Genomic DNA, 26782 nt, shown 5'->3' with positions numbered 1-26782 from the left:
TGTGTTGAGCCCATTAACCCACACGACGATCGAGCTAGAGTTTTAAAATATAATTTACAGCTTGAGCTTTTGTAACAATCTCTTTCAATTAGGTTCTTCCAAGCGACTTAGCTATGGCATCGTATTTTCATGCGAAAAAGAGCATGCAATTTTATTATCTTCTGGTCAGCTAAGCCTTTCAACTCAAACAGGAGAGACTCGAAAATCGAAAGCCAATACAAAATTAATAATACTCTTGATGAGAGGCATCCAGCCTCAAGTAAAGCCACTAGTCAGGGATGAGTGCGTGTATGAATTTCATATTCATGCAAGAGGATATCAAGGCAATAAACTAGCTAGGCCGAAAGAGGTGGTTTGGAGTTTGGGCACCAGGAAAGCAAAGAATAGAGTACCTTTCCTATTTTCCATCGGCCACTCAAAACTTAATTTTCCCAACAGGTAAAGCTTGGAATAAGGAAGCATAATACCACAAGGAAAGCGTTTGTATTTCAAGTTTCAATCCTTAGCGGAAAAGCAAACTTGATTTGCTCATCATTTTCAAATAAATAAGACTGCATATAATTACACTACAAAGCATCACCTCATCAACATTCATCATCTTTAACAAAGTTCAGCTTTTCATCTATGGAAAATGGAGGGAGAACAAGCTCGCAAAACCCAGTAGTTGAAGAATTTGTACCTTCTTCGAGTTGGATGGAGAACCCAAGAACCCATTCTCTAGTTGTTGATCTGCCTGGTAATGAATCTGCTAATTAAACTCAGTCACCATTTCTACTTAAAAACACTGTAAATTCTTTTTCAGATAAAACTTCATGTGAATATTTAGGGGGGTGACCTTCACTTTCCATTACCAGGCATATAATGTCTTAATTTCTTCCTGCCAATACACTTTTAAAACCTTCTGTGAAGAAAAGCATATTGATATATAGGTTAAGTATATGCTCACCAAAAGCTGCAGAGTCGATTCTTGCAAAGTGTTGTCTATTTATTTATTGGGGATCGAAAAGTTTACCGTCTTCCTCAAGGAAAAATTGGTGAGTGATTTTTCTTCATGGTAAGGTGGGAATAACTTTCTCTAGGCATTGAAAAGGGTATATGAAGCACGAAAATTTTATCATGGAGCTTTACGGAAAAGTGAAAAAATATTGTATTCCAACAAATGCATTTAGTACTGTGTCATGGATGAAATCAAGAATAATGTACTTATTTCTCATTTTGTGTGGTCTTTTAGGTTTCAAGAAGGATGAGATTAAGCTTCAGGTTACTTGCTCTGGCGACTTGATGATCAGTGGAGAAAGGAAAGCACATGAAGAAAAAATTATTTCTTTTGAAAAAACCTTTAAAGTGCCAAAAAATACGGACATGGATAAGACCACTGGAAAATTCATTGGTGATCAGGTTCTCTTTGTCACTGTTCCAAAGCAAGTGGTAGAAGAAAAGAGAAATGTAGGGTTCTCTGAAGAGATCTGCACAAAGGATTTGAAGGATACAAATTCGGAAAATGTTGTGGAGATGCTTAAAAGAAATAAGGGAATTCTTATGACAGCAATCTTGGCATTTTCACTAGGGGTATTGGTAACACGTAAGACGGAATCAACTGGAAACTGAGCAGGCTCTCGACCCTGTATTGCTTACATATATAAGATCTGCCTTCATCTCATATTATACCTGAAAGCTGCTACATTTCGTTCTATGTACAGAATAAAAATGCTATGTAAAAATCCAAATAAATCAAATAACCCGTACCCAGAGGGTTAGGGAGTTATTTTTGGATCCCTTAGCATGTGTTGTAGGGATATTAAGTAGAATTTTTCTTATAAAATAGTTGTATGTGTATCATTACTCATGTTATTCATTGAAAAGATAGCGAATTACTATTTATTATGTATTAGTTGGTATAATTACATGGGTATTAGTTTAAGAAGTGTTGGTGAAATTCATAATAATATAATAAAAATTACAATTAAATTAAAATTAAAACGAAGCCAGTTTGGACCAAGGCACGAAAATATCGCTCTTTTTAAAGATATTCAAGTTCTCTGCTGTATACAAAGTCTCAAATTAACCGGTACAACAGAATTCATCTTGACTTGACTCCTCTAGGATACAACAGCCTAACTGATCGTCGTATAGTCTGAACTAACTCTGCACAAGTGGTTGAGCTCAATTAAAAGAACACCTTTCTTTTATCTGGAAATACTCTAAAAAATATTATAATCTCTAAACTTATTTTTCTTATCTCACTTATTCTCAAGTACATTCCATCATCGTACTCACCGCAAGACTACACAAATATATACATAAATATGTAATAGACAAAAAGTGACCCAGACCTTAAAGGACGTAAACGGAAAAAACATATACTAAATAAGCCAATATAAACAACCACAAGCCCGTTGAAAAACGTTGAAGAAACTGTTAAAGCAATAAAGCTTCTTGAAATCCAAAACGGTAAGGAAAAGTTATGAGAAACCAACGTTTATAACTAATAAGGCTACAAGCCAAATTAAACCCAAAGTAACGGCAATTTAATTTCCAGCCCCATAAAACACAAAGTAAAAGACCAAAAAGCAAAGGCGAGCAACAGTAATAAATTATAAATATTATTAAAAAAAACTAACAAGAAGTGCATAAAAATACGTATAATAAATCTCTCCCTTTTAAGTGAAATTGAGAATATCCATTCAGTGTCAAACACATGATATTTTAGTCGTCGAATTTAATTATTAACATGATGTGAAATGATCGAAATATCCTTTGTTTTATGCTAAATGAATACTATTAATTTCAAGTGAAATTATAAGCAGGACGTTATTCCATGAAATACTGATCCGTTTATTGATTTTTATCAAATTCTTAATCATTAAGATCGTATCATTGATTTGTAATTATTTTATTATGTACAAAAGGACATGGATTAGAATAACTAAAAGTGGTTTAATTAACTACATAAGTACTTTTTTAATATCTTAAATTTTAAATAAAATTTATTACTTTATAGTAACATTATTAATTAATTAAGAAGTTTAAGTACACATGGGGATATATTTTCTAACTTATATTTAACAATAACCCAAATTATAAGTGGAAGGTGAAAATTAGAAAATCATTTATAATTGGTTTAACAGTCACCGGCCTTAAGCCATAATCCTCTCATTGTTGGCCCACTACTTTCTTGCTTTCTATTGGTAATTGGTTTGGGATCGCTGAATAAATTTATTAATTTTTACTAATAATGTCATGTATAAGTTTTAAATAGATAAATTTCGTACAAGTCATTTGTAAAAAGGTGAATTACACTAATAAATAATATATATATATTTTTTTTACATTTTTTTAAGGTGATGTCAATTTTTTAATAAAGACTTACGTGAGGTTTATCTAATTAGAGTTTGTGTAAATCATTTCTCATTTTTTAGTTAGTTTTTAAAAGTTCATGCAAGAGCATATCAAGGCAACAAACTAGCTAGGCCGAAAGAGGTGCATGGTTCGGAGTTTGGGCACCAGGAAAGCAAAGAATAGAGTACCTTTCCTGTTTTCCACCGGTTACAATTAAACTGCGTAGGTGACCACCTAAAACTTAATTTTCCCAACAGGTAAAGCTTGGAATAAGGAAGCATAATACCACAAGGAAAGCTTTTGTATTTCAAGTTTCAATACTTTGAGAAAAAGCAAACTTTATTAGCTCATCATTTTCAAATAAATAAGACTGCATCTAATTACATTACAAAGCATCACCTCATCAACATGCATCATCTTTAACAAAGTTCAGCTTTCCATCTATGGAAAATGTTAGAGATATGAGGGGATATGGAGGGAGAACAAGCTCGCAAAACCCAGTAGTTGAAGAATTTGTACCTTCTTCGCTTTGGAGGGAGGACCCAAGAACCCATTCTCTCGTTGTTGATCTGCCTGGTAATGAATCTGCTAAACTCCATCACCATTTCTACTTAAAAACACTGTATATTCTTTTTCAGATAAAACTTCATATGAATATTTAGGGGGGAGACCTTCACTTTCCCTTACCTGGCATATAATGTCTTAATTTCTTCCTGCCATTACACTTTTAAAACCTTCTGTGAAGAAAAGCATATTGATAGGTTAAATATATGCTCACCAAAAGCTGCAGAGTTTATTCTTGCAAAATGTTGTCTATTTATTTATTGGGGGAAAAGTTTACCATCTTCCTCAAGGAAAAATTGGTGAGTGATTTTTCTTCATGGAAAGGTGGGAATAACTTTTTCTAGGCATTGAAAAAGGTATATGAAACACGAAAATTTTATCATGGATGCTTTAATTATGGAAAAGTGACAAAATATTGTATTCCAACCAATGGATTTAGTACTGTGTTATGGATGAAATCAAGAATAATGTACTTAGTTTTTCTCATTTTGTGTGGTCTTTTAGGTTTCAAGAAGGATGAGCTTAAGCTTCAGGTAACTGGCTCTGGCGACTTGATAATCAGTGGAGAAAGGAAAGTACATGAAGAAAAAATTGTTTATTTTGAGCAAACCTTTAAAGTGCCAAAAAATACAGAAATGGATAAGACCACTGGAAAATTCAGTGGTGAGATTCTATATGTCACTGTCCCAAAGCAAGTGGTAGAAGAAAAGAGAACATATGAGAATGTAGAAGGAAATGCCAATGGTTCCCAAAGAGAAGACGAGAAGAAGAGCAAGGGAAATGCCAACCATCTTCCTCAAGGAAAAACTGGTGAGTGATTTTTCTTCATGGAAAGGTGGGAATAACTTTTTCAAGGCATGATTGAAAAAGGTATAAGAAGCACAAAAGTTTTATCATGGAATTAGCTTTATTGAAAAGTGACAAAATATTGTATTCCAACCAATGGAATTAGTATTGTGTTATGAATGAATAATGTAATTAGTTTTTCTCATTTTGTGTGGTCTTTTAGGTTTCAAGAATGATGAGATTCATTTTCAAATTACTGGCTCTGGCAACTTGATGATCAATGGAGAAAGGAAAGTACATGATGACAAAATTGTTTATTTTGAGCAAACCTTTACAGTGCCAACAAATATGGACATGGATACGACCACTGGAAAATTCAGTGGTGAGATTCTCTTTGTCACTGTCCCGAAGCAAGTGGTAGACGAAAAGAGAAATGTTGGGTTCTCTGAAGAGATCACAGAGTATTTGAAGAATACAAATTCGGAAAATGTTGTGGAGATGCTTAAAAGAAATAAGGGAATTTTTATGACAGCCATCTTGGCATTTTCACTAGGGGTATTGGTAACACGTAAATAGGAATCGACTGGAAGCTGAGCAGGCTCTCGGCCCTGTATTGCTTACATATACTATCTGCCTTCATCTCGTATTATACCTGAAAGTAGCTACATTTCGTTCTATGTACAGAATAAAAATGCTATGTAAAAATCCAAATAAATGATATCTAATGCCCCGTACCCAGAGGGTTAGGGAGTTAGTTCCTATTACCTGAAAATCATCTCCCAACAATACTCCGATATGCAATATTCCGGCGAGGGTGCTCCAATATGCAACTGGAAATCGATCTGAAACAAAGATTGAGCGGGAGGGAGAGCTGTAGTTGGGCAGAGAAGGGATGGAGAGGTAATGGGACGGACGAAACCTTACCAGCGTGAATGTTATGAACTTATTTGCGACCATAACCATAACGACTATTTGCGTTAAAAATAAACTTATTTTAATAAGAAATAATCATTTTTATTAAAAATAATTAATCATAAATAAGTAATATTCTTATAGACAAGCGCGCGTGAATGGTATAATTTGTACATTAAATAGACAAGAAAATAACTACTAAACTAGATAGACATAAAGTAAAAGAAAAATGGACTCACTGTTGTCCCTTAAACCCATGTACAATAGACCAATAAGGCCCATTCCACCATGGACTGATTCGTTCAGCTTGATAAATAAAAGAACAACACTAAAAAGAAATAAACGGTAAAAAGATAACCCCACAGGTGACCAGGCTCAAGCATGCCACGTTTTCCTCTGTATCCCATATAGCCCTTTGTGTCTTGCCCATAACGCAACCCTTCTCTTTCTGAAGACCTTGCCCTTCAAGGTATGGAGACTTCCTACGATGCTCATCTAAGTCTTCCCAAATAGAATATTCCCTTGTGGCATCTGATGGACTAAGTCCTTGTAATTGAATTGCTTTTCCGTACCACATAAACTTTATAGTAAGTTTAGTATAATCTTAAAGAATTGGTCCCAATTAGTAGAGCTAATTTACACCTATGACAAGGTCAAATCTTACCAAGGGCAGGGAGTATAGGTGTGCAAAAAATGATTGACCTTGTAGTTGAAAGGAGACTACCTCATAACATCCCAAACTTGGAACTTGCTCCCCATTTGCCACCATTACTGTTAGGTTATGACTTTCTTCAATGTAAAAGTTTGCCTTTTTTGCCACGCTTAGATCCTTAAAGTTGTGTGTGCTTCCTACATCAATTTGGACAACCACTGATTTATCTCCTAGTACACCCCATAATTGCATAGTTTGCAGAGACGGTGTGCCTGAAATAGCATGGAGGGAAATTTCTAGCAACTCTCCTACCTCGGTGGGCTCTTGGACGGTTCCCATCTCTTGTTCATTGGGAATACTCTAAAAAACTTCCTCTTCTCCTTCTGGTTGTAGTCCTTCCAACAAAAATAATTTAGGTACTCGACACCTATGCTCCAATTGGTGGGTCTTTTGTTAGGAAGAGGTGGTGGGTCATTAGGTTGGGGATTCTTGCTTCCAAACGTGGAGGAGATCGGGGTAGCCTTAAGATGAGTGTAGGTTCGAGTAGTCTAGGTGTATTGGGTTGGGGTAGGTTGGGTGGATCTTGGTCTTTGAACCTATGCCACACTTCTTCTTCCTGTAACCTTGCAAGCCCAAAAGTAGCCAGCAACATTGTAGGCTAAAACATGGTCACCACAATCCACAAATCCTCTCATAGCCCACTAAAAAAATGTTGATGCAAAACTCCTCTATAAACCCACCGATCCTATTGGATAGTATCTCAAATTGGGTTTGGTATTCCTCCACTGAGTCTATTTGGTAAAGTTTTGTGAAAGCCCCAACAGGATGCTTGTAGGTCGAAGGCCCAAATGCTATCACAAATTCCTCCCAGGAATGAGCTGGGCTGGAATCCATCAACCAACAATACTATGAGAGAGCCTTACCTTCCATATGGAAGGAAGTAATTTGCAATTTGTGTTCTTTCGGAGTATTATAGTAAGCGTAAAATTGATGGGCCTTGAGAATCCACTTTATTGGTTCTGAACCATCAAACCTTGAAAAATCCAGCCTAACTGCCGAAGCTTGAATCCTTGTACTTCCATCAAACAACGAATTACCAGTAATTTTTATCACCCAAAGGAGCCCTAACTTGAATTATTGTCACTTGTTGTAACAACCAATTGATCATAGCTGGTTGCCAAATTACTAATCTACTTCAGCACCATCTCCAGCAACTGTAGTTGCAGCTCTAGTTCTTCACCCAGGGTGCCCCTGTATTGTTCATGAAGAATAAGGATGGTTCGATGAGGATGTGTATTGACTATAGGGAGTTGAACAAGGTGATGATAAACAACAAGTATCTGTTACCTCAAATTGACGACCTACGAGATCAAGTATAAGAAGCATCAGTGTTTTCAATGATAGATTTACGATCGAGATATTATCACCTAAAGGTCAGAGAGCAGGGTATACCAAAGACTGCTTTTAGGACAAGGTACAACCACTACGAGTTTTTGGTGATGCCATTTGGGTTGACTAATGCTCCTGCGACATTTATGGATATGATGAACATAGTATTCAGGCCATTCCTAGATAGCTTTGTTGTCTGTTATGACATTTTGATCTATTCAAAAAGTATCGAAGGCATTTTGGTTTGGCGCTGACTAGACATAAAGATCTAAGTTGCACACCAAACTCAGCAAATGAGAGTTTTGGCTCACGGAAGTGAAATTCTTGGGATATGTGATATCCAACAGAGTAGTTGTCAATCCCAGTAAGGTAGAGGCAGTGATTAGTTGGCAGAGACGGACCAACATACACGAGATCTGGAGTTTCTTAGGACTGGCTGGTTACTCAAAAGATTCGTTGAGGGTTTCTCAAAACTATTTGGACCACGTACTGTCCTAACCAAGAAGAATGCAAGGTTCATTTAGAGTGATAGGTGCGAGGGAAGTTTACTTGAATTATAGAAGAAACTAACAATGACATTGGTGTTGACATTGTTAGAGTCCCGTAAGCCCTATGTAGTATATAGTGATGCATTTAAAGCAGGTCTTGGATGTGCATTGATGCAAGAAGGGCGAGTAGTCACCTATGCTTCACGTCAGTTGAAGAACTACAAACAGAATTACCCTACCCACGATTAGGAGTTAGCTGCAGTGGTGTTCACCCTGAAGAATTAAAACACTACTTTTGGTGAAAAGTGTGAAGTATTCATAGATCACAAGAGCCTTAAGTAAATGTTTTGCAAAAGAATTTAAATATGAGATAGAAAAGGTGTCTCAAAACGATCAGTGACTATCAGTGTAACATTAATTACCACCCAGGTAAGGCAAATGTGGTAGCGGATGCTTTTGGTGAGAATGAATGAAAAAAGATGAGGAGAAATTCGTAAACAGGTGATCGGTGTGTAGGGGTGTAATTGGTTCGGTTTAGTCCGATTTTAGACATATTTTAAAACCAAACCAGTATATACTAGTTTTTAAACTTGAAGAATCGATACCACACTGATTATACCTTTAAACCAGTACTGAACCGATTTTTTCGGTTTAGTACAGTCCGGTTTTTTTAGTTTTTCCAATATATTATATAGTACATATAATATAATATATTATAGCATATAATAATATAGTGATAATATATTTTAGTATATTATGATTGTATTATAGACTATAGTGATATAGGATTTTAAAATTTAATATTATATTAATTAGTAATTTAAAATATAATACAAAATTATTTTATATATAATTATATATATTATATATAAAAATTATATATAATATAAAAAATATTTTATAGAATATAAAAAATTAAAATATATATATGAATCGATCCGGTCCGGTTTGGTCTAGTTTTAGAAAAAGAAAAACTGGAACTGGACCGATTTTGAGAAAAACGAAACTGGTACTGAATCGAACCAAACCCGATACCGAACCAAACCCACCGGTTTGGTCCGGTGCGGTCCGGTTTACTAATTCACCGGTTTTTTTTTCACCCCTATCGGTGTATAGAGTTGTCATAGCAGGACATTAGAAGTTGGCAGGCATGTAACAACCACTACTGATCCCGAATTGGCCAGGATTTGTGTTAGAAATTGTCTGGTTATACGGAGTGACAAGAAAGATTGTGTTAGACAAAGACACTCGTTTTACATCCTGCTTTTAGCAAATTTCGCAGAGCTTGATGGGCACCAAATTGAGTGCTTGCCAACTTGAGATAGACAGACAGACTTAGTAAACCATACACACTCTGGAGCACATGCTCAGGGCCTGTGTGGTAGAGCACACAGGTAATTGGGAGAAGAAACTTCCTTTGGTAGAATTCTCTTATAACAATAGCTTTCATGCCACCATTCAAATGGCACCCAATGAAGCCTTGTACAGAAGAAAGTGTAGAACTCCATTATATTGAGATGAGGTTGAAAAGGGCAAGGTTATTGGCCTGAAGGCTCTGCAGGAACTAAAGGACCAAGTCTTATTAATCCGAGAAAGAATGAAAGCAGCTTAGAGTTTGTAAAAGAGTTATGACGACAATAGGAGGAGAATATGGATTTTGAAGTCGATGACTGGGTCTGTGTGAAGGTATCTTCCATGAGGGGAGTGACTCGTTTTGGCAAGAAGGGAAATTGAGTCTAAGATATGTGAGACCATATAAGATATTAGAGAAAGTGGGAGCAGTTGTGTACCGTTTAAATCTACTAACTGAATTCCATGGAATTCACAATGTGTTCCATATGTCTTCCTTAAAGAAGAATTTTGGGGACCAGTCCCCATCAATTTTCAATCTAGAAAGTATACCATTGTAACCAAACTTGACCTATGAGAAAATAAGAGTGCAAATTATTGATTGGGAGGAGGAGTTGAGGAACTATAAGATTTCACTGGTAACAATATTGTGGTATAACCATAATACCAGGAAGCAACTTGGGAAAAAGAAAGGGATATGCAAGCCAAGTAGTCTCATCTATTTGGGTTGTGATTTAATTTTTGTATTTGACAATGAAAATGGCTTAGCCGAAATTGTAGTTATTGTTTTGTATACCATAAGAGATTGCATGCATCAGACATCCCTTTTGTACTTGATTCTTTTTTTCGGATACCAAAGAAAGAATTTTACCTCAGATAGAAATGACACAGTTGCATGGATTGTTAAGCTTGAATTTGGTCATCTTGTTGTTGACTTCAGTATTTTGTAGCAATATATGGCATGTTAGAGAGTCACTGTGTGGAAATACATACTATCAACGGAGTGAGTGTGCCCAATGAGAGAGGAATGATGTAGTAGACACCTGATGAAAAGAGGTTGTGGCCTATTGGCGAGGCATGGGGAAGTGGGAACACCATAGAACCTACGTCATGGATATAGATTTTCATGGGGCAGGCTATGAGAGGAAAGCAATATCTCATGAGGAACGGTTCCCGCCACACCACCCAACCACTTGGAAGGATGGGACTCGATTTTGTGCTTAGAGATCGCTAGAGGAGGCAGCGTCAAACCATGCTGAGGAGGAGTGCTATGCTATACAGATGCCAAGACTTCTGGATCATTGATCTTCTCCACTCATCGATACTGCTGTCTAAAGGAGGGACAATCTTCTAGTGATGATGACCTAGTTGCATTGAGGTTGACTCTGCATTAATCATCAACATGTACTACGAGTCCGAAGATGACACATTGTACTATCTCCCTCGGGACATCACATTGGCAGGATTAGAGATACCACCACCGTCATCACCCACCGACCCCACGACCAATGATGGGCTTTAGTTTTATGAGTATTCTCCTTTAGTTATTATCTGCTTAAGATATTGTTTTGTACGTGCCCTTAGATTTTGAGTACGAAATCTCTAGTTAAGGTGGGAGGATGTAATGCCCCAAAACAATTTGATGGAAATAATTTTTTTTAATTATAAATTAGATATGCAGTAAAAACTTGGGAGAAATTTCATAGATTAAAGATTAGTTAGATTTTGGTTTGTTATTGTAGTCGAATTATGATCCGCTAAGTGAATGGAAGATGTTTGGGATTTTTTAAGACACTTAGGATCAAATTTGATGAAATGGATTGCACTATTAGATTTGAATGAATTTTTCAGATTTTATGATATAACAAAAAGCTTCATAATTTCTGAGTGCGAAATGGGACAATCAAAAGGCGCCACATCATCAACTAGCTGCCACATTGCAATGTAGGATGCCCAAATCAACTAAGAGACACTAGGGAACCTCTAGAACACAAGGCACCATCACACCTGAAATTTGGACTACCTTTACGTATGTCAAGGTTAGTACACATGTGTAAGGAGATTGAGTTCGAAACAAGTTAGACCCATGTTTCTCTTACAAAAGCTTACACCTCTTACACACACCATGCCCCTAGTTACATCTTTATACTGCCCAAGACCAGGCCCATTGGATTTAAACTTGAAATCCCAAAACCATGCGCCTCACCCCAATCGGTTTGCACATCTCCCATTCCCATTTGACTTGAACAACTTTTGCAAGCAACCAAGACGCCTTTGTATAGCCTGCCATGCCCATGCACTGCATGTGGGCATTCTTTTTAGCCTCTAACCCAACCTCATACCCCTTCACAATAGCCCTCCAAGTTCGAGGTTCAAAAGACAAAACTGATCCCCCAGAACTGGTCCATTGGGTGCAAGGATTTCACCCCAACATGGCTCCTTCCACACCCAATTACCTATGATTGTCCTGCCCCATGCCCTATCTTGTACCTCCCATGTCAGCCCAATAAATTTTTAATCACAAGTATTTATGTAAGTTAGTTTCTAACTTACTCTTGGTGTATGATAATATGTTATATAGTAAACTCCATGCAAAGTGAATCATGTTTTATCTAAATTCTTGTTATATTTTCAATAACTATGTTATTCATGATGCCATTGGTCATAAGCATGAATATCTATCACATAGCATGAATATATGTCATGAAACATGCGAGCCTGTCATGAATTTTGAGTCAAGCATGAAATGTTAAGTGTTTATCTCAACTCCAAATGAAAGGATAGTGGACTATCCTAGTGGAACTCCCTTGTCCACCATAGAGTGAATAAAATAGAGTGGAATCCCGTAGATTGACAAAGAACCATCAACAGGCTTCAAATGGGATCAAAAGATCACTGGAACAAAGTTAAAAGACACCTAATGCTAGCTGGTTCTATTGACTGATGGTAATGGAAATGCCATAAGGAAAGACTCAGATTATGTACTCACAGCTGCTAGATAGACTTGTGATGTGATGCAATGCAGTAAACTGTATGAGTAGATGATTTATGGAGAACCATGAGTCATCCATTCTCTGTAAGAACAAGATAGAGAATGAATGAAATATGTTTGTGAAGGCAAGCATGTTATGAAGTATGTAAACTCAAATGTGAATGATGTAATTTTTCTTGTAAAAGTTAGGTCATGTCAATCATGCCTACATGCCATGTTTATTATCATCCCTATTTTGTAAACTATTGGTAGTTTAGTTGTATAGCTTGCTAAGATTGTAAGATCTCACTGTGGTTGTCCTAACTACCATTTCCACTAGAATGGTAGAAACTATTCCTAGAAAATATGAAGAAAGACGTACCGGACTAGAAGAGGCTAGTTAGCAAGAGGCTTCGTTTAGAGGACCTCATGGAGTCCATCATCTAGTTTCTAAATGTAATACTATTGTTGATAGCAGAGTTGTGCGACCAGCTCGGTGTGTAGTCAAGAGATTATTTGGTCTTTTGTAATTAAGAAGTTTTTGATCTAGTACAATGTCTCTGTTTTGTGTTAAAGACATGTTTGGATGGATGATGATGTTATCTACGTATTAATATTATGGAAAGTATTGGGATTTAGTTATTCTAGTGCAACTTATGTTTGAGCAAAAAAATTGTGCTACGATTATTGCATACTGCTAGAAACATATTAGGTGCATTTAATATTATCTATTATGCATGGGAGTATGTAACTTTGTATACATGTCTCAATGCTTCAATCTTCGTCAAATTCCAAGCGGGGATTGTGAGCATCACATTTTTCATCCTATCTTGCGATATTATTATTTTTAAAAATTATACGATATTAGTATTTATAGAATTTAGTATGTAGCTGAATATTTATTTAGATTTAAAATTCGTAATATGTATTCAATTGAGTAGAATGCTATGAGACTATTTCTAGAAATTTAGTAACTTCTAGAGGTAACGAACTACGAAATAGGATCCAAGAAGCAACACTAAGAGGTAAGTAGCATGATCATAACTCTATGTGTGTTGTAAATATTCTGTTTTTACATGAAAATGTGATGTTTATCTACGCCACGCTACGAGTCAATTCAAGGTTAGCTGCTTTTCATGAACCTTTATGAATTACGAGGATATGCTTGTGAATGAGATTATGTATGCTATATGCTGATATGGATTGTTGTTAGAATAGATGATATGTTATGAAAATCACATGTATGCCATGTAATGGTTACGTAATGTTTAGGTCATGTTATGCCATGTCTATGCTATGCTGTGTTGCGTAAGACTCATAATAATATGCCATATTTAATGTTATGCCATGCACAAGAGTATGTCATGTCATGTACAATCATGAAGTCAACATGTTCACATGTATTATAAAAGTTAATAAGAAACCACATGAATAACATGCAAGCTATAAGATTGGCCTTATGTTATAGATGGATGTGCAAGCCATGGACTCAAGTGTGGTCCATCGCATGTATGCTATGATGTTTTCAGGTGACACAAACCCAAGTGTGTTTCACCACAAGTTATGATATGCGGTGCCATGGACTCAAGTGTGGTTCACCATATGTTTTGTGATAACACGGATGCAAGCATGTTTCACTACATGTTATGATACATTCTACGGTGCCACAGACACAAGTATGGTTCACCCTATATTATAATATGTTAAATATGGTCAACGAGAATTGGACCAATGCACACATATTATGATGGCCACGAAATAAGTGAAAGACAAGATGAATAAATCATGTACGAATGATAGGAAATGCTTGACTTTGTCATCCATGCATCCATGTTACATGTATTTCTATGATTATGTTTGATTCTAATTATGTTGCTAAAGAATGATTCATATGATATGTGTATATTGTGACGATGTAAGTTTTCAAAATTAAGCCTAATGTTAAACTAAGTTAAGTTTACAGTATGATGTACTATTACTGAGTCTTCGACTCATTTGTTTGTTTATCTATTTTATGTTTTAATGTCCCAGATGATAATTTCGTGGATACAGAGCAGAAGTGTCAGGAGTTGAATAAAATTCCAGAGACATAGTGTACGATTTAGACATTTAAGCAGTGTCAGTATCACAAAGAACCAGTTTAGATCATTTCTTTATGTTTCAACTTTTATGTAATGAAAGACTGTCATGCTAAGTTAGGTTTATGATCCAATAGATGAGGTATTTTATGTGATTGAATGTCTTTACCATGAATTATGTTCCCAACGTACGTAATATTCTTGACTTACAGGAAGGGGTGTCACAAATATGGTACTATTCCTGTGTCTTTAGGGTTTCTTCTACTGCTTTCACTCTAGTTAATCATAGTAAATAGGTTATTAACCGAGGTGGTGGGTAGCCATATAGGGTTTCGAGGGGGGGGGGGGGGTTCGAATGGATGAGTGTTGGTTGGTATAATACCACCACTTAGCCAAAGGAATCCACAGGGCCTAATCCTTTGGCCTCTCTCCTCTGTAGCAACTCAAGAATTTTTCACACATTTGTTGACTGCCTCAGATTGACCATCTGATTGGGAGTGAAAGGTTGTGCTAAAGGCCAGTTGAACCACTTGGATTTTGAAAAACTCATGCCAGAAATTATGGTGAAAGTCCTATCTTAATATGAGACTATAAAACTGGGCATTCCATGTAGCTTTATGACATGCTTAGCGAACGAGTGGGCCACTATTTCGGCAATGTAGGGATGGACTATGGGAATAAAATGCCCTTACTTGGTGAGCCTATCTACCACTACCCATAGACTATTTAATCCATGGAACAAAGGTAGGCCATCAATAAAATACATTTGGTTCTATGGTTGGGAGGGGATTGGTAGGGAATGGAGTAGCCCACTAGAATTAGTCTGATTGGGTTTGACACTCAAGCAAGTGTCACAACCCTTAATGAAGTCCTTGACATCTTTCTTCATGCCAACCCAAAAAAAGCCCTTTTAAGCTGATGCATGGTTTGTCATACCCTAAACGACCACCCACTGGAATGGTGTGTAATAGATTTGGTAATTTATGCTTATGCTTGAAAGCGCTGCCATTTCCCACAAATTCTACTTATAAAACACTAATCCATCTCTAATGGTATAAGAGGAAGGTAACCCCCCTTGTTGGAACTTCAGCAACAATTCTTGGACCCTAGGGTCCTCTTGATAACCATCTCTTACTTCTTTCGGCCAATCCATAGTAGGAAATGAAATCACTGCAACAATTGCCTCTATCTTAGGCATTTCATCCTCCAGTTGGACAAGGTCTCTGCTGCCTTGTTGTCTTGCCCCTTCTCATACTCCACCAACATGTCATACCCTAGTAGTTTAGAGATTGATTTATGTTGCATAGGGGTCCCTAGTTTCTTCTCCAATAAATACTAAAGGCTAATTTGGTTGTCAGTTTTGACCATAAAAGGATGCCCAAGCAAATAGGCCCTCCATTTCTGCATAGCCATCACTAATGCATACAACTTTTTCTCATAAGTTGATTGGGCAGCACTTTACCCTTTAGAGTTTGACTGAAAAATGCTATAGGTTTACCCCTTTGCATCAGGATAGCCCCAAGAGCACTTTTCGGTGCATCACACTTAATAATAAAGGGCACGAAAAACTTGTTGAATGGCTGGGGGTATTTCTTCTGTTGTGCTCCCTTATTTTTCTTCAATTAACTGTAGTACTAGCCCTTTTTTCTAGCCCTCCCTTTTTTTTAATATTTCCTTCTACAATTAACTGTGAGGGGCATAATCCTTGTAACTCCACTGTTTTTGCACTTTGCTAGAACTGCATTGGGAGGTTTTTCAAATTCCACAAATGGGTCCCAATTCCTTGAACCATTGCATTCCCAAAACCATATCACAACCCACAAGCACCAAAATAATTACTCACAAAAACTACCAACCCTTGAATTTTTATTCCAAGTGTTGTGCAATGTGCTTCACTCAACACCTGTTCACCATTGGCCACTCTCACCCTTATTTTTTCATTGGGTTCTACTGGAATTCCCCCCTTCTCCAACATAGAGGGATCCACAAAGTTGTGGGTGCTTCCCTAGTCTATCAATACCACCACTTCTTGGTTTCCTACCCTACCCTTAACCTCTATACTTTTAGGACTCAAGGATCCAATACGGGCATGTAGGGAAATTTCAGGTTGTGCTGAATTAGTCACAAAATCCGGTTTCTTTTCCTTCTCATATTCCTCTTCCATAATTGGGGGTTCAACTATCTCCTCCTCAACTTCATTAATAAAAAAAAGCTTGGGTTGTAACATCTACGGCCTCGATTCCGTTTGGAATCACAATAATAGCATAGGCCCTTATCCCTCATTTCTTTCATCCGTTGAGGTTTGATCTTTTGGACAGGCATAATGGCTTTAGAGCTGTTTTTGGATTAGAAATCTTGGAAGTTGGGCCGTGTTTGAGGTTTTCTTGGTGAGAACATGGTATTTTATGGTTTCTTGTACTACTCTGAGTTTTCCTCTTGGCTTTTGGTAAGACTCTATGCTGTCAATAAGTTGGTAGGTTGAAAATTCTCACAGGTAGCCTAATTTCATCCCTTAACCCATTGAGAAAGCAACTTAATTTGTGCCAAATTAGCCTTATACTCTACCAGACTGTTTGAGTTTTGTTAGTGTCTCCATTAAATCATCATATGAAGATGGTCCAAACCTCACTAAGAGGGCCTTAGTTAAACTCTCGTAGTCCTTAAACCTCTCCTAACTCCTCTAAATCCTGAAACCAAACCAAGGTTTATCCCTCCATGTGGAAAGAGGTCAGCCTAAGTTTGTGTTGTGGTAAGGTGTTTTGATATGAAAAATAATGGTTGGTTTTGTATAACCAACCACTAGGGTCATCTCCATCTCCATAGAAATTAGGGAAGTTGATTTTTACCTGTCTAGTGGGGTTCCTCTCCTTGCTCAATATGCTCGCTCTAAGGTGAGTGATGCTAATTGCTGCATAACAGAGTCAGGCTACCCTTTTAGGGCCAACATTTATGTTTCCAGGTTTTGGAGTAGGGAATCGGTACGTAGATTTTTAAGGGAGTTAAGGCCATCTTGAAGAAGGTTGAGGCGGGTACCTTATGCCATAGCTACTCACGTGGGATGCCTATCTGATAACAAATTGTCACGACCCTCTCAAACATCTAGTAGGAAAGGAAATCAATGAAGGGAATACAGTAAAAAGCTCGATGCCTATCGCACCATAGGTGCAGTTAGCAACTCGGTGCTACATGGCCTAAAGCACAATAGCAAACGCCTCGGCGAAGCGTGCACCTGAGGGTGCTTGAGAGAGCAACAAGACGCACACTTTGCTGCTGACGTACAATTGCGCACTAGGCCAGTGCAAGAAGCTCTGCTGCATGCAGAGGGCGTACTAGGTCGGTGTAGTGGCTCTGCTGCGTGAAGAGTGGAGCACCAAGCTGGTGCTACAGTACTTCCAACGGCTAGTGCAGTATAACTGACATAAAGCAATGTGCCATGATATGCGATATGTATATTTTTTAACATTTTTTAGATGGTTATGCCCATGTATATTTTTTTAAGATTTTTTTTTTTTGGTATGATTACGGTTGTGCTGAATGCATGCACGCCATAATATTATAAGGTCATTTTCTCTCACATTTGTTAGGCATTTTACTTTATGTTATAAATTTCTTAAATTATTATTTTTCTTGAATAATAAATATTTGGGCCAAATGTGACAATTTTATGTGTATTGTGATTAAATTGTATGAGCTTATTTTATTACTAATAAGCTCATTAGTCTTCAAATTAGCAAGACAGGATAAAATAGAGGATCAAGTAATTGAGTATCTATAGTTTATGCTTATGATTGGCCCAAATAGATTTTCTTTCAATTTAGGAAAGAATTGTTTTTTTACATACTACTAGCTCAGTACACTAATTTTATCCTAATGGCAATATGGTTGAGATTGATGTATAATTAATCTCCTATGCAATAGAAATTTGTACAAAAATTATGTTAGAAATTAATATTAGGCATTGTGGCACAAGATATTATCAGAAAGCTTAGCAAATTTTTTATCATGTAATGTGAGTTAATTATTTTTATTCTAACTTAGATAGATGTGACAACTTTCTTAGATGTGTGTGCAACTAGATGTACATATGATAGTAACTTTGAGATAACCGAGAAGAAAGCCTCGAGATTGGATATGCGATTTATAAGCGCAAGAATCTCCTCCGTAAGCAATAGTTGGATAATAACGACGATTCTTTAAGTGTTAGATAACCTTAGACCATCATTATCATAAAAGTCTTCAAAAACTTCATGAATGGAATTCTAAGTATGCGTGTGACACATGCACTACAATTTTCATAGAAATTAAAGAGACTAACTAACACATAGAGCTCAAGCACAATTTTTCCTTTGAGAATTTTGTGAGTAATAATGTAAGCTGAACGGTTATTTTGTAACGTAAAGATTAATTGCTCCCTTATTTGAGGTTGTGCATTGTAATATTAAAGCAATTTAGATTAACTCATAGATAAGTAGATACTTTTTAAAACTTGCAAGTATTTCTGGTTAGTTGACAACATTTCTTGACTAACACACATTAATTTAAAAGGTTTTTTAGTGCAAGTTCATTCTCCTTAATCCTGACATGTCGTCCTTAGACTAAGTTCATTCTCCTTTTAGTAAGGGTGGGTGATTGTGTAAATATGAACTCAATTTATATGGAAGTATTGAGGCTCTAAGTTTGAATGTTTTTGCTTGAGCAAGAAACTTTCTCATATTTTCAGTGAGGGTGAGGTATTGTAGATTTTATTAACACTGTTTTTTAGAAAAATGTTTTATTGCACATTACTGTAATATTCATATTTTCATTTGCTATTATAAAAAAAACCAAAAATTGTGAGAGTAATTCACTAAATAATGGGAGTAAACTTTCAAGTGAAGATGTACCACTAGTGATAATGTGATAGTAATATAAAAATATTCTCTCATCACTTAGAGACTATAATAGAATATTTGTAATATGTGCTCTTCTAAAGGTATTAAATTCACATAATATAAACCCTAATATAGGATTTTAAAGTCACTTCACATATATGATCCAACTTGGGGTGATTGACAATTGAAAAGTGGAGTTGATAGAAGTATGAATCTATCTCTTGGCACTAATTGAGTCATCTTTAGATAATCATTGATTGCACATTCATTGGAACTTTTCTAGAATGAGTTAAATAGTTTATTTTTGTAGAAAACTTAGATGGTTATCTTTCATGATATTTAAGGTACGAAGTACTTTGAGTGAATGATTGCTGCTTGTACTATTTTGGTACAAAAGTATAAATGTTGTTGGTCCAATTTTCATGTAGTCTAAATCAACTGTCTATTCATAGATATCCAATATACCTAGTTGTTATTATTGATGACCTGTTGAATAAAATAAATTCTTTGAACACTGTTGGCAAACCTAGAAAAGTGTCTTACTAATAGAGATAATGATCTAGTTGTCTTAAATTATTATTTGGTACCTAATGAGCAGTTTTCCATATTACAAGGTAGTAGACATGAGTTTGTAAAAATTAGGTAAGACGTTATGTCTTGTGAGATTGTTTACAAAAAAAATTTATGTGTGCTTTTGTTCAAAATCCATATACAATTAATATGATAGATAATACCAAAAAAATTTAGTTTTGTTTAATACTATTTGGTGTTTCCATTATGGTTTACTCGTGAGAGTTAGAGATTGAAATTTTATTAGAGGGTAAATACGACTAATTTAATTGAGAGAGTTTATGATGCGATACGGACAAGTCATTTAAAGTAGTGGTTAGACTGTTATGATTGTCCTTCGTGGCAAATGCCTTAATCGCTTTACCCTTGATAAAAAACAAAGTTTAAATATCTCATATGTTATTGGTGAAATACAAGAGATTCATTTCATATTCTTGAAGTTGTAAATTAAATTTGCCGAATAATATTTATAATTATCTTGGTGATTCATAAAAGTCTCAGTTGGATTTGTTGACTAGAATCTAATGTTCATATTGTGAGTTTGACCCTAAATATGAGTTGCTGACTTTGTAGTTATGCAAATGTCTTTTATTTATGGAAGTTGAGTCTATTGGTAAGTGCGTGCTTTTTGAAAATTTATTATATATGAGATTGCGCATTGAGAGAGATAGTCCTAAACTCCACTTGAGATTTGTAATTTATGAATAGTAGTGAAATGGTTTAAGTTAAAATATTTTATGGAATTTTGAATAATGTGAGATAAAGTAGTGAAGTGTATTTATGAATAGTAGTGAAATGGTTTGTGAATAGTAGTAAAATGGTTTGAGTTTGATGTTTTATGGAGATTTGGAAAATGAAAGAGAAAAAATTGAATAAAAATATTATAAGTTAAAATATTATTAGAATATTATTTTTTAATATTATTTTTATTTTGAGATTTGAAAAAGTTGAATTATTTTTTGCATTTTGTTTGGAAGTCTAGAAAAATTATAATGATTAGTGTTCATTGGAAGAAAAATAAGAAGATTTGAAATTGAAAAGTGTTTGTGTCCGTGGTGTTTGGATACTGAAATGAGATGGGATGAGATGAGAGGTTCTTGCTATTCAAACCGGGCCTTAATCATTTCATTAATTAACATAATGTGAAATGACCAAAATATTCATTGTTTTATACTAAATGAATACTATTAATTTCAAGTGAAATAGAGAGAATTTTATTCCATTAAATACCACGACATCAGAATTTCACCTTAATTTATATTTTGATTGCCATAGGTAAGTTCCATTCTAATCATGGATTTGTTCACTGAATTCACTTCAAATCCGCTGCTAAATCCCGTCCCAAAAATCTTTTGGAGGGTACCCAAAGTGCCATTGTGGATTTAACAGAGACTTGTCTGATTGTTGGATTAGATTTCCTATAATTCAAAGCTCCATCTGTCGTCAAATTTCCCACCTTACGTATGATGTTTCTGTCAAAACTAAGTGCTGTTTAATTTTCATAATTAAATTTGTTTCTTTCTATTCAGATCAAACTTTCTAGACAGGTATTAGTTTAACACGAGATCGAAACGTTTCAAAAAATTTAATTAAAATCTTTCATGTGTTGAGCCCACACAAGAAGAGCTAGATCAGTTTTAAAATATAATTTACAAGTTGAGCTTTCGTAACAATCTCTTTCAATTAGGTCCTTCCAAGTGACTTAGCTATGGCATAGTATTTTATGCGGAAAAGAGCATGCAATTTTATTATCTTCTGGTCAGCTATGTCTTTCAACTCAAAAAGGAGAGACTCGAAAATCAAAAATCAATACAAAATTAAGGCTTCGTTTGGAACATAAATTCATCTCAACTCATCATTATAACTTTTTCAAATCCCAACACAAAATATAATAAACAATTCAATTTTTTTTAATTCCAAAATAATAATAATATTAAAAAATAATATTCTAACAATATTTTATCATCTCAACTCAACTCAACTCATTTCAACATCCAAACACAACCTTATAATACTCTTGAGAGGCAGCCAGCCTCAACCAAAGCCACTAGTCAGGAATGAGTGCGTGTATGTGTAACACTCTAATAGAAGGTCTAAACTATACAATCTATATTTCAAAATGATTAGTTAATGATATAATTAGAATCCATTGGAACCTTATAAAGAGCAAGAACTTTTCCTTACTAAGTAATGTGGAATTCCATTCACCACCTACCCTTATTCTTATTCTTATTCTTATCATATGAGATATTATATAATGAATTTCATATTCATGCAAGAGCATATCAAGGCAATAAACTAGCTAGGCCGAAAGAGGTGGTTTGGAGTTTGGGCACCAGGAAAGCTAAGAATACAGTACCTTTCCTGTTTTCCACCGGCCACCCAAAACTTAATTTTCCCAACAGGTAAAGCTTGGAATAAGGGAGCATAAAACCACAAGGAAAGCGTTTGTATTTCAAGTTTCAATCCTTGGCGAAAAAGCAAACTTGATTTGCTCATCATTTTCAAATAAATAAGACTGCATCTAATAATTACATTACAAAGCATCACCTCATCAACATTCATCGTCTTTAACAAAATTCAGCTTGATCGTGGGTTTCATCTATGGAAAATGTTAGAGATACGAGGGGGAATGGAGGGAGAACAAGCAGGCAAAACGCAGTAGTTGAAAAATTTCTACCTTCTTCGGGTTGGACGGAGGACCCAAGCACCCATTATCTACTTGTTAATCTACCTGGTAGTGAATGCAAAACTTGTCACCATTTCTTTTCCTGACAAAACTTCATGTGAATATTTAGGGGGAAGACCTTCACTTTCCAACATGAGATATGATGTATTAATTTCTTCCTGCCATTATACTTTAAGAAATGCATTATTGATAAGTTTGAGAAATGATAGTTGCAGGTTTAGAATGTGCAACCCTCGTGGAAAAAAGTGTTTAAATCTGAAACCCACGTCAAAAAATTATTTTTTTGATGATGTATTCTACTTTTTTTTAAAGAGAGTACGTGAGACTTGCACACTTTAATTAGTATTGTACTTAGCATTACTCAAATAGATTAACTATATGCTCACCAAAAGCTACAGAATTGTTTCTTGCAAAATTTTGTTTATTTCTTTATTGGGGAAAAGTTTACCATCTTCCTCAAGAAAAAATTGGTGAGTGATTTTTCTTCATGGAAAGCTGGGAATAACTTTTTCTAGGCATTGAAAAAGGTATATGAAGCACGAAAGTTTTATCATGAAAGCTTTATTTTTTGTGACAAAATATTGTATTCCAACCTATGGAATTAGTATTGTGTTATGGATGAAATCAAGAATAATGTACTTTGTTTTTCTCATTTTGTGTGGTCTTTTAGGTTTCAAGAAGGATGAGCTTAAGCTTCAGGTTACTGGCTCTGGCGACTTGATGATCAGTGGAGAAAGGAAAGTACATGAAGAAAAAATTGTTTATTTTGAGCAAACCTTTGAAGTGCCAAAAAATACGGACATGGATAAGATCACTGGAAAATTCAGTGCTGAGATTCTGTATGTCACTGTCCCAAAGCAAGGGGTAGAAGAAAAGAGAACATATGAGAATGTAGAAGGAAATGCCAGTGGCTCCCAAAGAGAAGACGAGAAGAAGAGCAAGGGAAAAGTTTACCATCTTCCTCAAGGAAAAATTGGTGAGTGATATTTCTTCATGGAAAGGTCAGAATAACTTTTTCTAGGCATTGAAAAAGTGACAAGTGATAAAATATTGTATTTCAACCAATGGAATTAGTATTGAGTTATGGATGAAATCAAGAATAATGTAATTAGTTTTTTTCATTTTGTGTGGTCTTTTAGGTTTCAAGAATGATGAGGTTCAACTTCAAATTACTGGATCTGGCAACTTGATGATAAGTGGAGAAAGGAAAGTACATGAAGACAAAATTGATTATATTGAGCAAACCTTTAAAGTGCGAAAAAATACAGACATGGAAAAGAACATTGGAAAATTCAGTGGTGATATCCTCTTTGTCACTGTCCCAAAGCAAGTGGTAGACGAAAAGAGAAATGTAGGGTTCTATGAAGAGATCATAAAGGACTTGAAGAATACAAATTCAGAAAATGTTGTGGAGATGCTTATAAGAAATAAGGGAATTCTTATGACAGCCATCTTGGCATTTTCACTAGGGGTATTGGCAACGCGTAAGTTGTAATCACTGGAAACTGAGTAGGCTCTCAACTGTATTGCTTACATATACTATCTGCCTTCATCTCATATTATACCTGAAAGCAGCTACATTTCGTTCTATGTACAAAATAAAAATGCTATGTAAAAATCCAAATAAATGATATCTAATGCCCCGTACCTGGAGGGTTAGGGAGTTCGTTCCTATTACCTGAAAATCATCTCCCAACAATACTCCGATATGCAATATTCCAGCGAGGGAGCTCCAATATGCAACTGGAAATCGATCTGGAACAGAGATTGAGCGGGAGTGAGAGCTGTAGTTGGGCAGAGAAGGGATAGAGAGATAATGGGATAGACGAAACCTTACCAGCGTGAATGTTATGACCTTAATAATATTGAAATATTAAAATAACAGACTGGAAATTCGAGGAGCTAGAACCCCTCTAATGCCACTAACAAATTCTGGGCAAATACTTGATATTTCATGCCATATGTTTGTACAATAAATAGACAAGAAAATAACTACTAAACTAGATAGACAGAAAGTAAAAGAGAAATGGCTCACTGTTGTCCCCTAAACCCATGTACAACAAACCAATAAGAGCCATTCCACCATGGACTGACCCGATCAACTTGATAAATAAAAGAACAACACTAAAAAGAAATAAACGGCAAAAAGATAACCCCACAAGTGACCAGGCTCAAGTATCCCACGTTTTCCTCTGTATCCCACATAGCCTTTTATGTCTTGCCCATAACACAACCCTTCTCTTTTTGAAGACCTTGCCCTCAAGGTATGGAGACTTCCTCCGATGCTCATCTAAGTCTTCCCAAATAGAATATTCCCTTGTGGGATCTGATGGACTAAGTCCTTGTAATTGAATTTTTTTTCCGTACCACATAAACTTCATGGTAAGTTTAGTAAAATCTTAAAGAATTGGTCCCAATAAATATAGCCAATTTACACCTATGATACGGTCAAATCCTACCAAGGGCAGTGAGTATAGGTGTGCAAAAAATGACTGACCTTGTAGTTGAAAGGAGACTACCTCACAACACTCCAAACTTGGGACCTGCTCCCCATTTGCCTCCATTACTGTTAGGTTGTGACTTTTGTTAATGTAAAAGTTTGCCTTTTTTGCCACGTTTAGATCCATAAAGTTGTGTGTGCTTCCTGCATGAATTTGGACAACCACTGATTTATCTCCTATTACACCCCACAATTGCATAGTTTGCGAAGACGATGTACTCGAAATAGCATGGAGGGAAATTCCTAGCAACTCTCCTTCCACAGTGGAAATTGCTATGCTCCTACTGGAATTTTTCGTCACAATAATAGTATAATATTTTTTCTTGCCTTTGGTCTAGGGAGATTCTCTTAATGGGTATGGTGGGTCAGTAGGCTGGAAATTTCTTGCTTCAAGACGTGGAGGAGACGGGGGTAGCCTTAGGACTAGTGCAAGTGAAGGTAGTCTAGGAGCATTGGGTTGGGGTAGGTATGGTGGTTTTTGGACATTGAACGTATGCCACACTTCTTCTTCCTGTAACCCTGCAAGCCCAAAAGTAGCCAGCAACATTGTAGGCTAAAACATGGTCACCACAATCTGCAAATCTTGTCGTAGCCCACTAAAAAATGTGTTGATGTGGAACTCCTGTATAAGCCCACCGATCCTATTGGATAGTATCTCAAATTGGGTTGGTATTCCTCCACTAAGTCTATCTGGCAGAGCTTTGTGAAAGTCCCAACCGGATGCTCATAGGCCAAAGGCCCAAAACGGACCTTGAGTGCCACCACAAATTCCTTCCAGGAATGAACTGGGCTGGAATCTATCAAGTAACAATACCATGGGAGAGCCTTACGGTAAGCATAAAATTACTTTCTCCACTGATCATCAATTTGAAGAGCCTAATAATATAAAAATAATAAACTGGCAATTTGAAGAGCCAGAATCCCTTCAACACCACTTAAAAATTTTGGAAAAATACTTGATATTTCGTTCCATATGTTCATACATTAAATAGACAAGAAAAATAACTACTAAACTAAATACACGGAAAGTAAAAAAGAAATGGACTCATAACTACCCCTTAAATCGACATACAACAGACTACAAAGACCCATTCTACCATGGACTAACCCAGTGACCTGACTCAAGCATTCCATGTTTTCCTCTATATCCCCCATAACACAGAGGGCAACCAATGACGATGTCTTGACAGGGGTGATGTGTGAGTCGTGACGGGAGAAGGGAGGGGGATGAACTGCAAGAGAAAGATATTTGTTGAGCGATACAAAAGTGGCGTGAAAGGGTTGCCTTGGGAGAGAATGTGACAAGGGAGAGAAAACTGAAGGGGGAAAAAGAAGGAGAAACTGTTGGGGGTGTGGGAGAAAAGAGGGAAAAGAAAAGGAAATTACTTATCCAAAACGATGCCGTTCTTCAGGCAAATTGGGGTCCTCCACGGGCTTGGGCCAAGAATCGGGTCGGGTGTTACATGATAACCATTCATGAACTCGATACAATTTACTAATTTGGTAAGCTTTTAGATTCCAATTTTAGCAATAAATGTTTATAGGAGGCATTAGAAGACAGAACACAAACTGGCCTCAAAGCGGCTTTATTTGAATTCAAAGTTGATCTCAACTCATTTCATC

The 26782-nt window shown here is 36.1% G+C and overlaps 1 protein-coding gene across 4 annotated transcripts; it reads left to right on the top strand.

Annotated features, from left to right (window-relative positions):
- Window positions 1–509: 509 nt before the first annotated feature.
- Window positions 510–24333, top strand: LOC121235931 (inactive protein RESTRICTED TEV MOVEMENT 2-like). Of its 4 annotated transcripts, none has more exons than XM_041132371.1 (8): window positions 513–736; window positions 1232–1547; window positions 4249–4259; window positions 4408–4713; window positions 4913–5224; window positions 9654–9662; window positions 23330–23635; window positions 23799–24333. In XM_041132371.1, the coding sequence occupies exons 1-8, from the start codon at window positions 625–627 to the stop codon at window positions 24152–24154; spliced, it is 1728 nt and encodes a 575-aa protein (XP_040988305.1). In that variant the 5' UTR covers window positions 513–624; the 3' UTR covers window positions 24155–24333. The 4 variants fall into 4 exon arrangements, with proteins under 4 accessions (XP_040988308.1, XP_040988305.1, XP_040988306.1 ...); XM_041132372.1 differs by lacking the exon at window positions 513–736 and adding an exon at window positions 1017–1091; XM_041132374.1 differs by lacking the exons at window positions 1232–1547; window positions 4249–4259 and having other exon boundaries at window positions 510–736.
- The last annotated feature ends 2449 nt before the right edge of the window (window positions 24334–26782 follow it).

Source organism: Juglans microcarpa x Juglans regia, chromosome 6D, assembly GCF_004785595.1.
Source record: "Juglans microcarpa x Juglans regia isolate MS1-56 chromosome 6D, Jm3101_v1.0, whole genome shotgun sequence".
Lineage (NCBI taxonomy): Eukaryota > Viridiplantae > Streptophyta > Magnoliopsida > Fagales > Juglandaceae > Juglans > Juglans microcarpa x Juglans regia.
The sequence above is the reverse complement of the archived record's forward strand: the minus strand, read 5'-3'. Positions and strand labels throughout refer to the sequence as shown.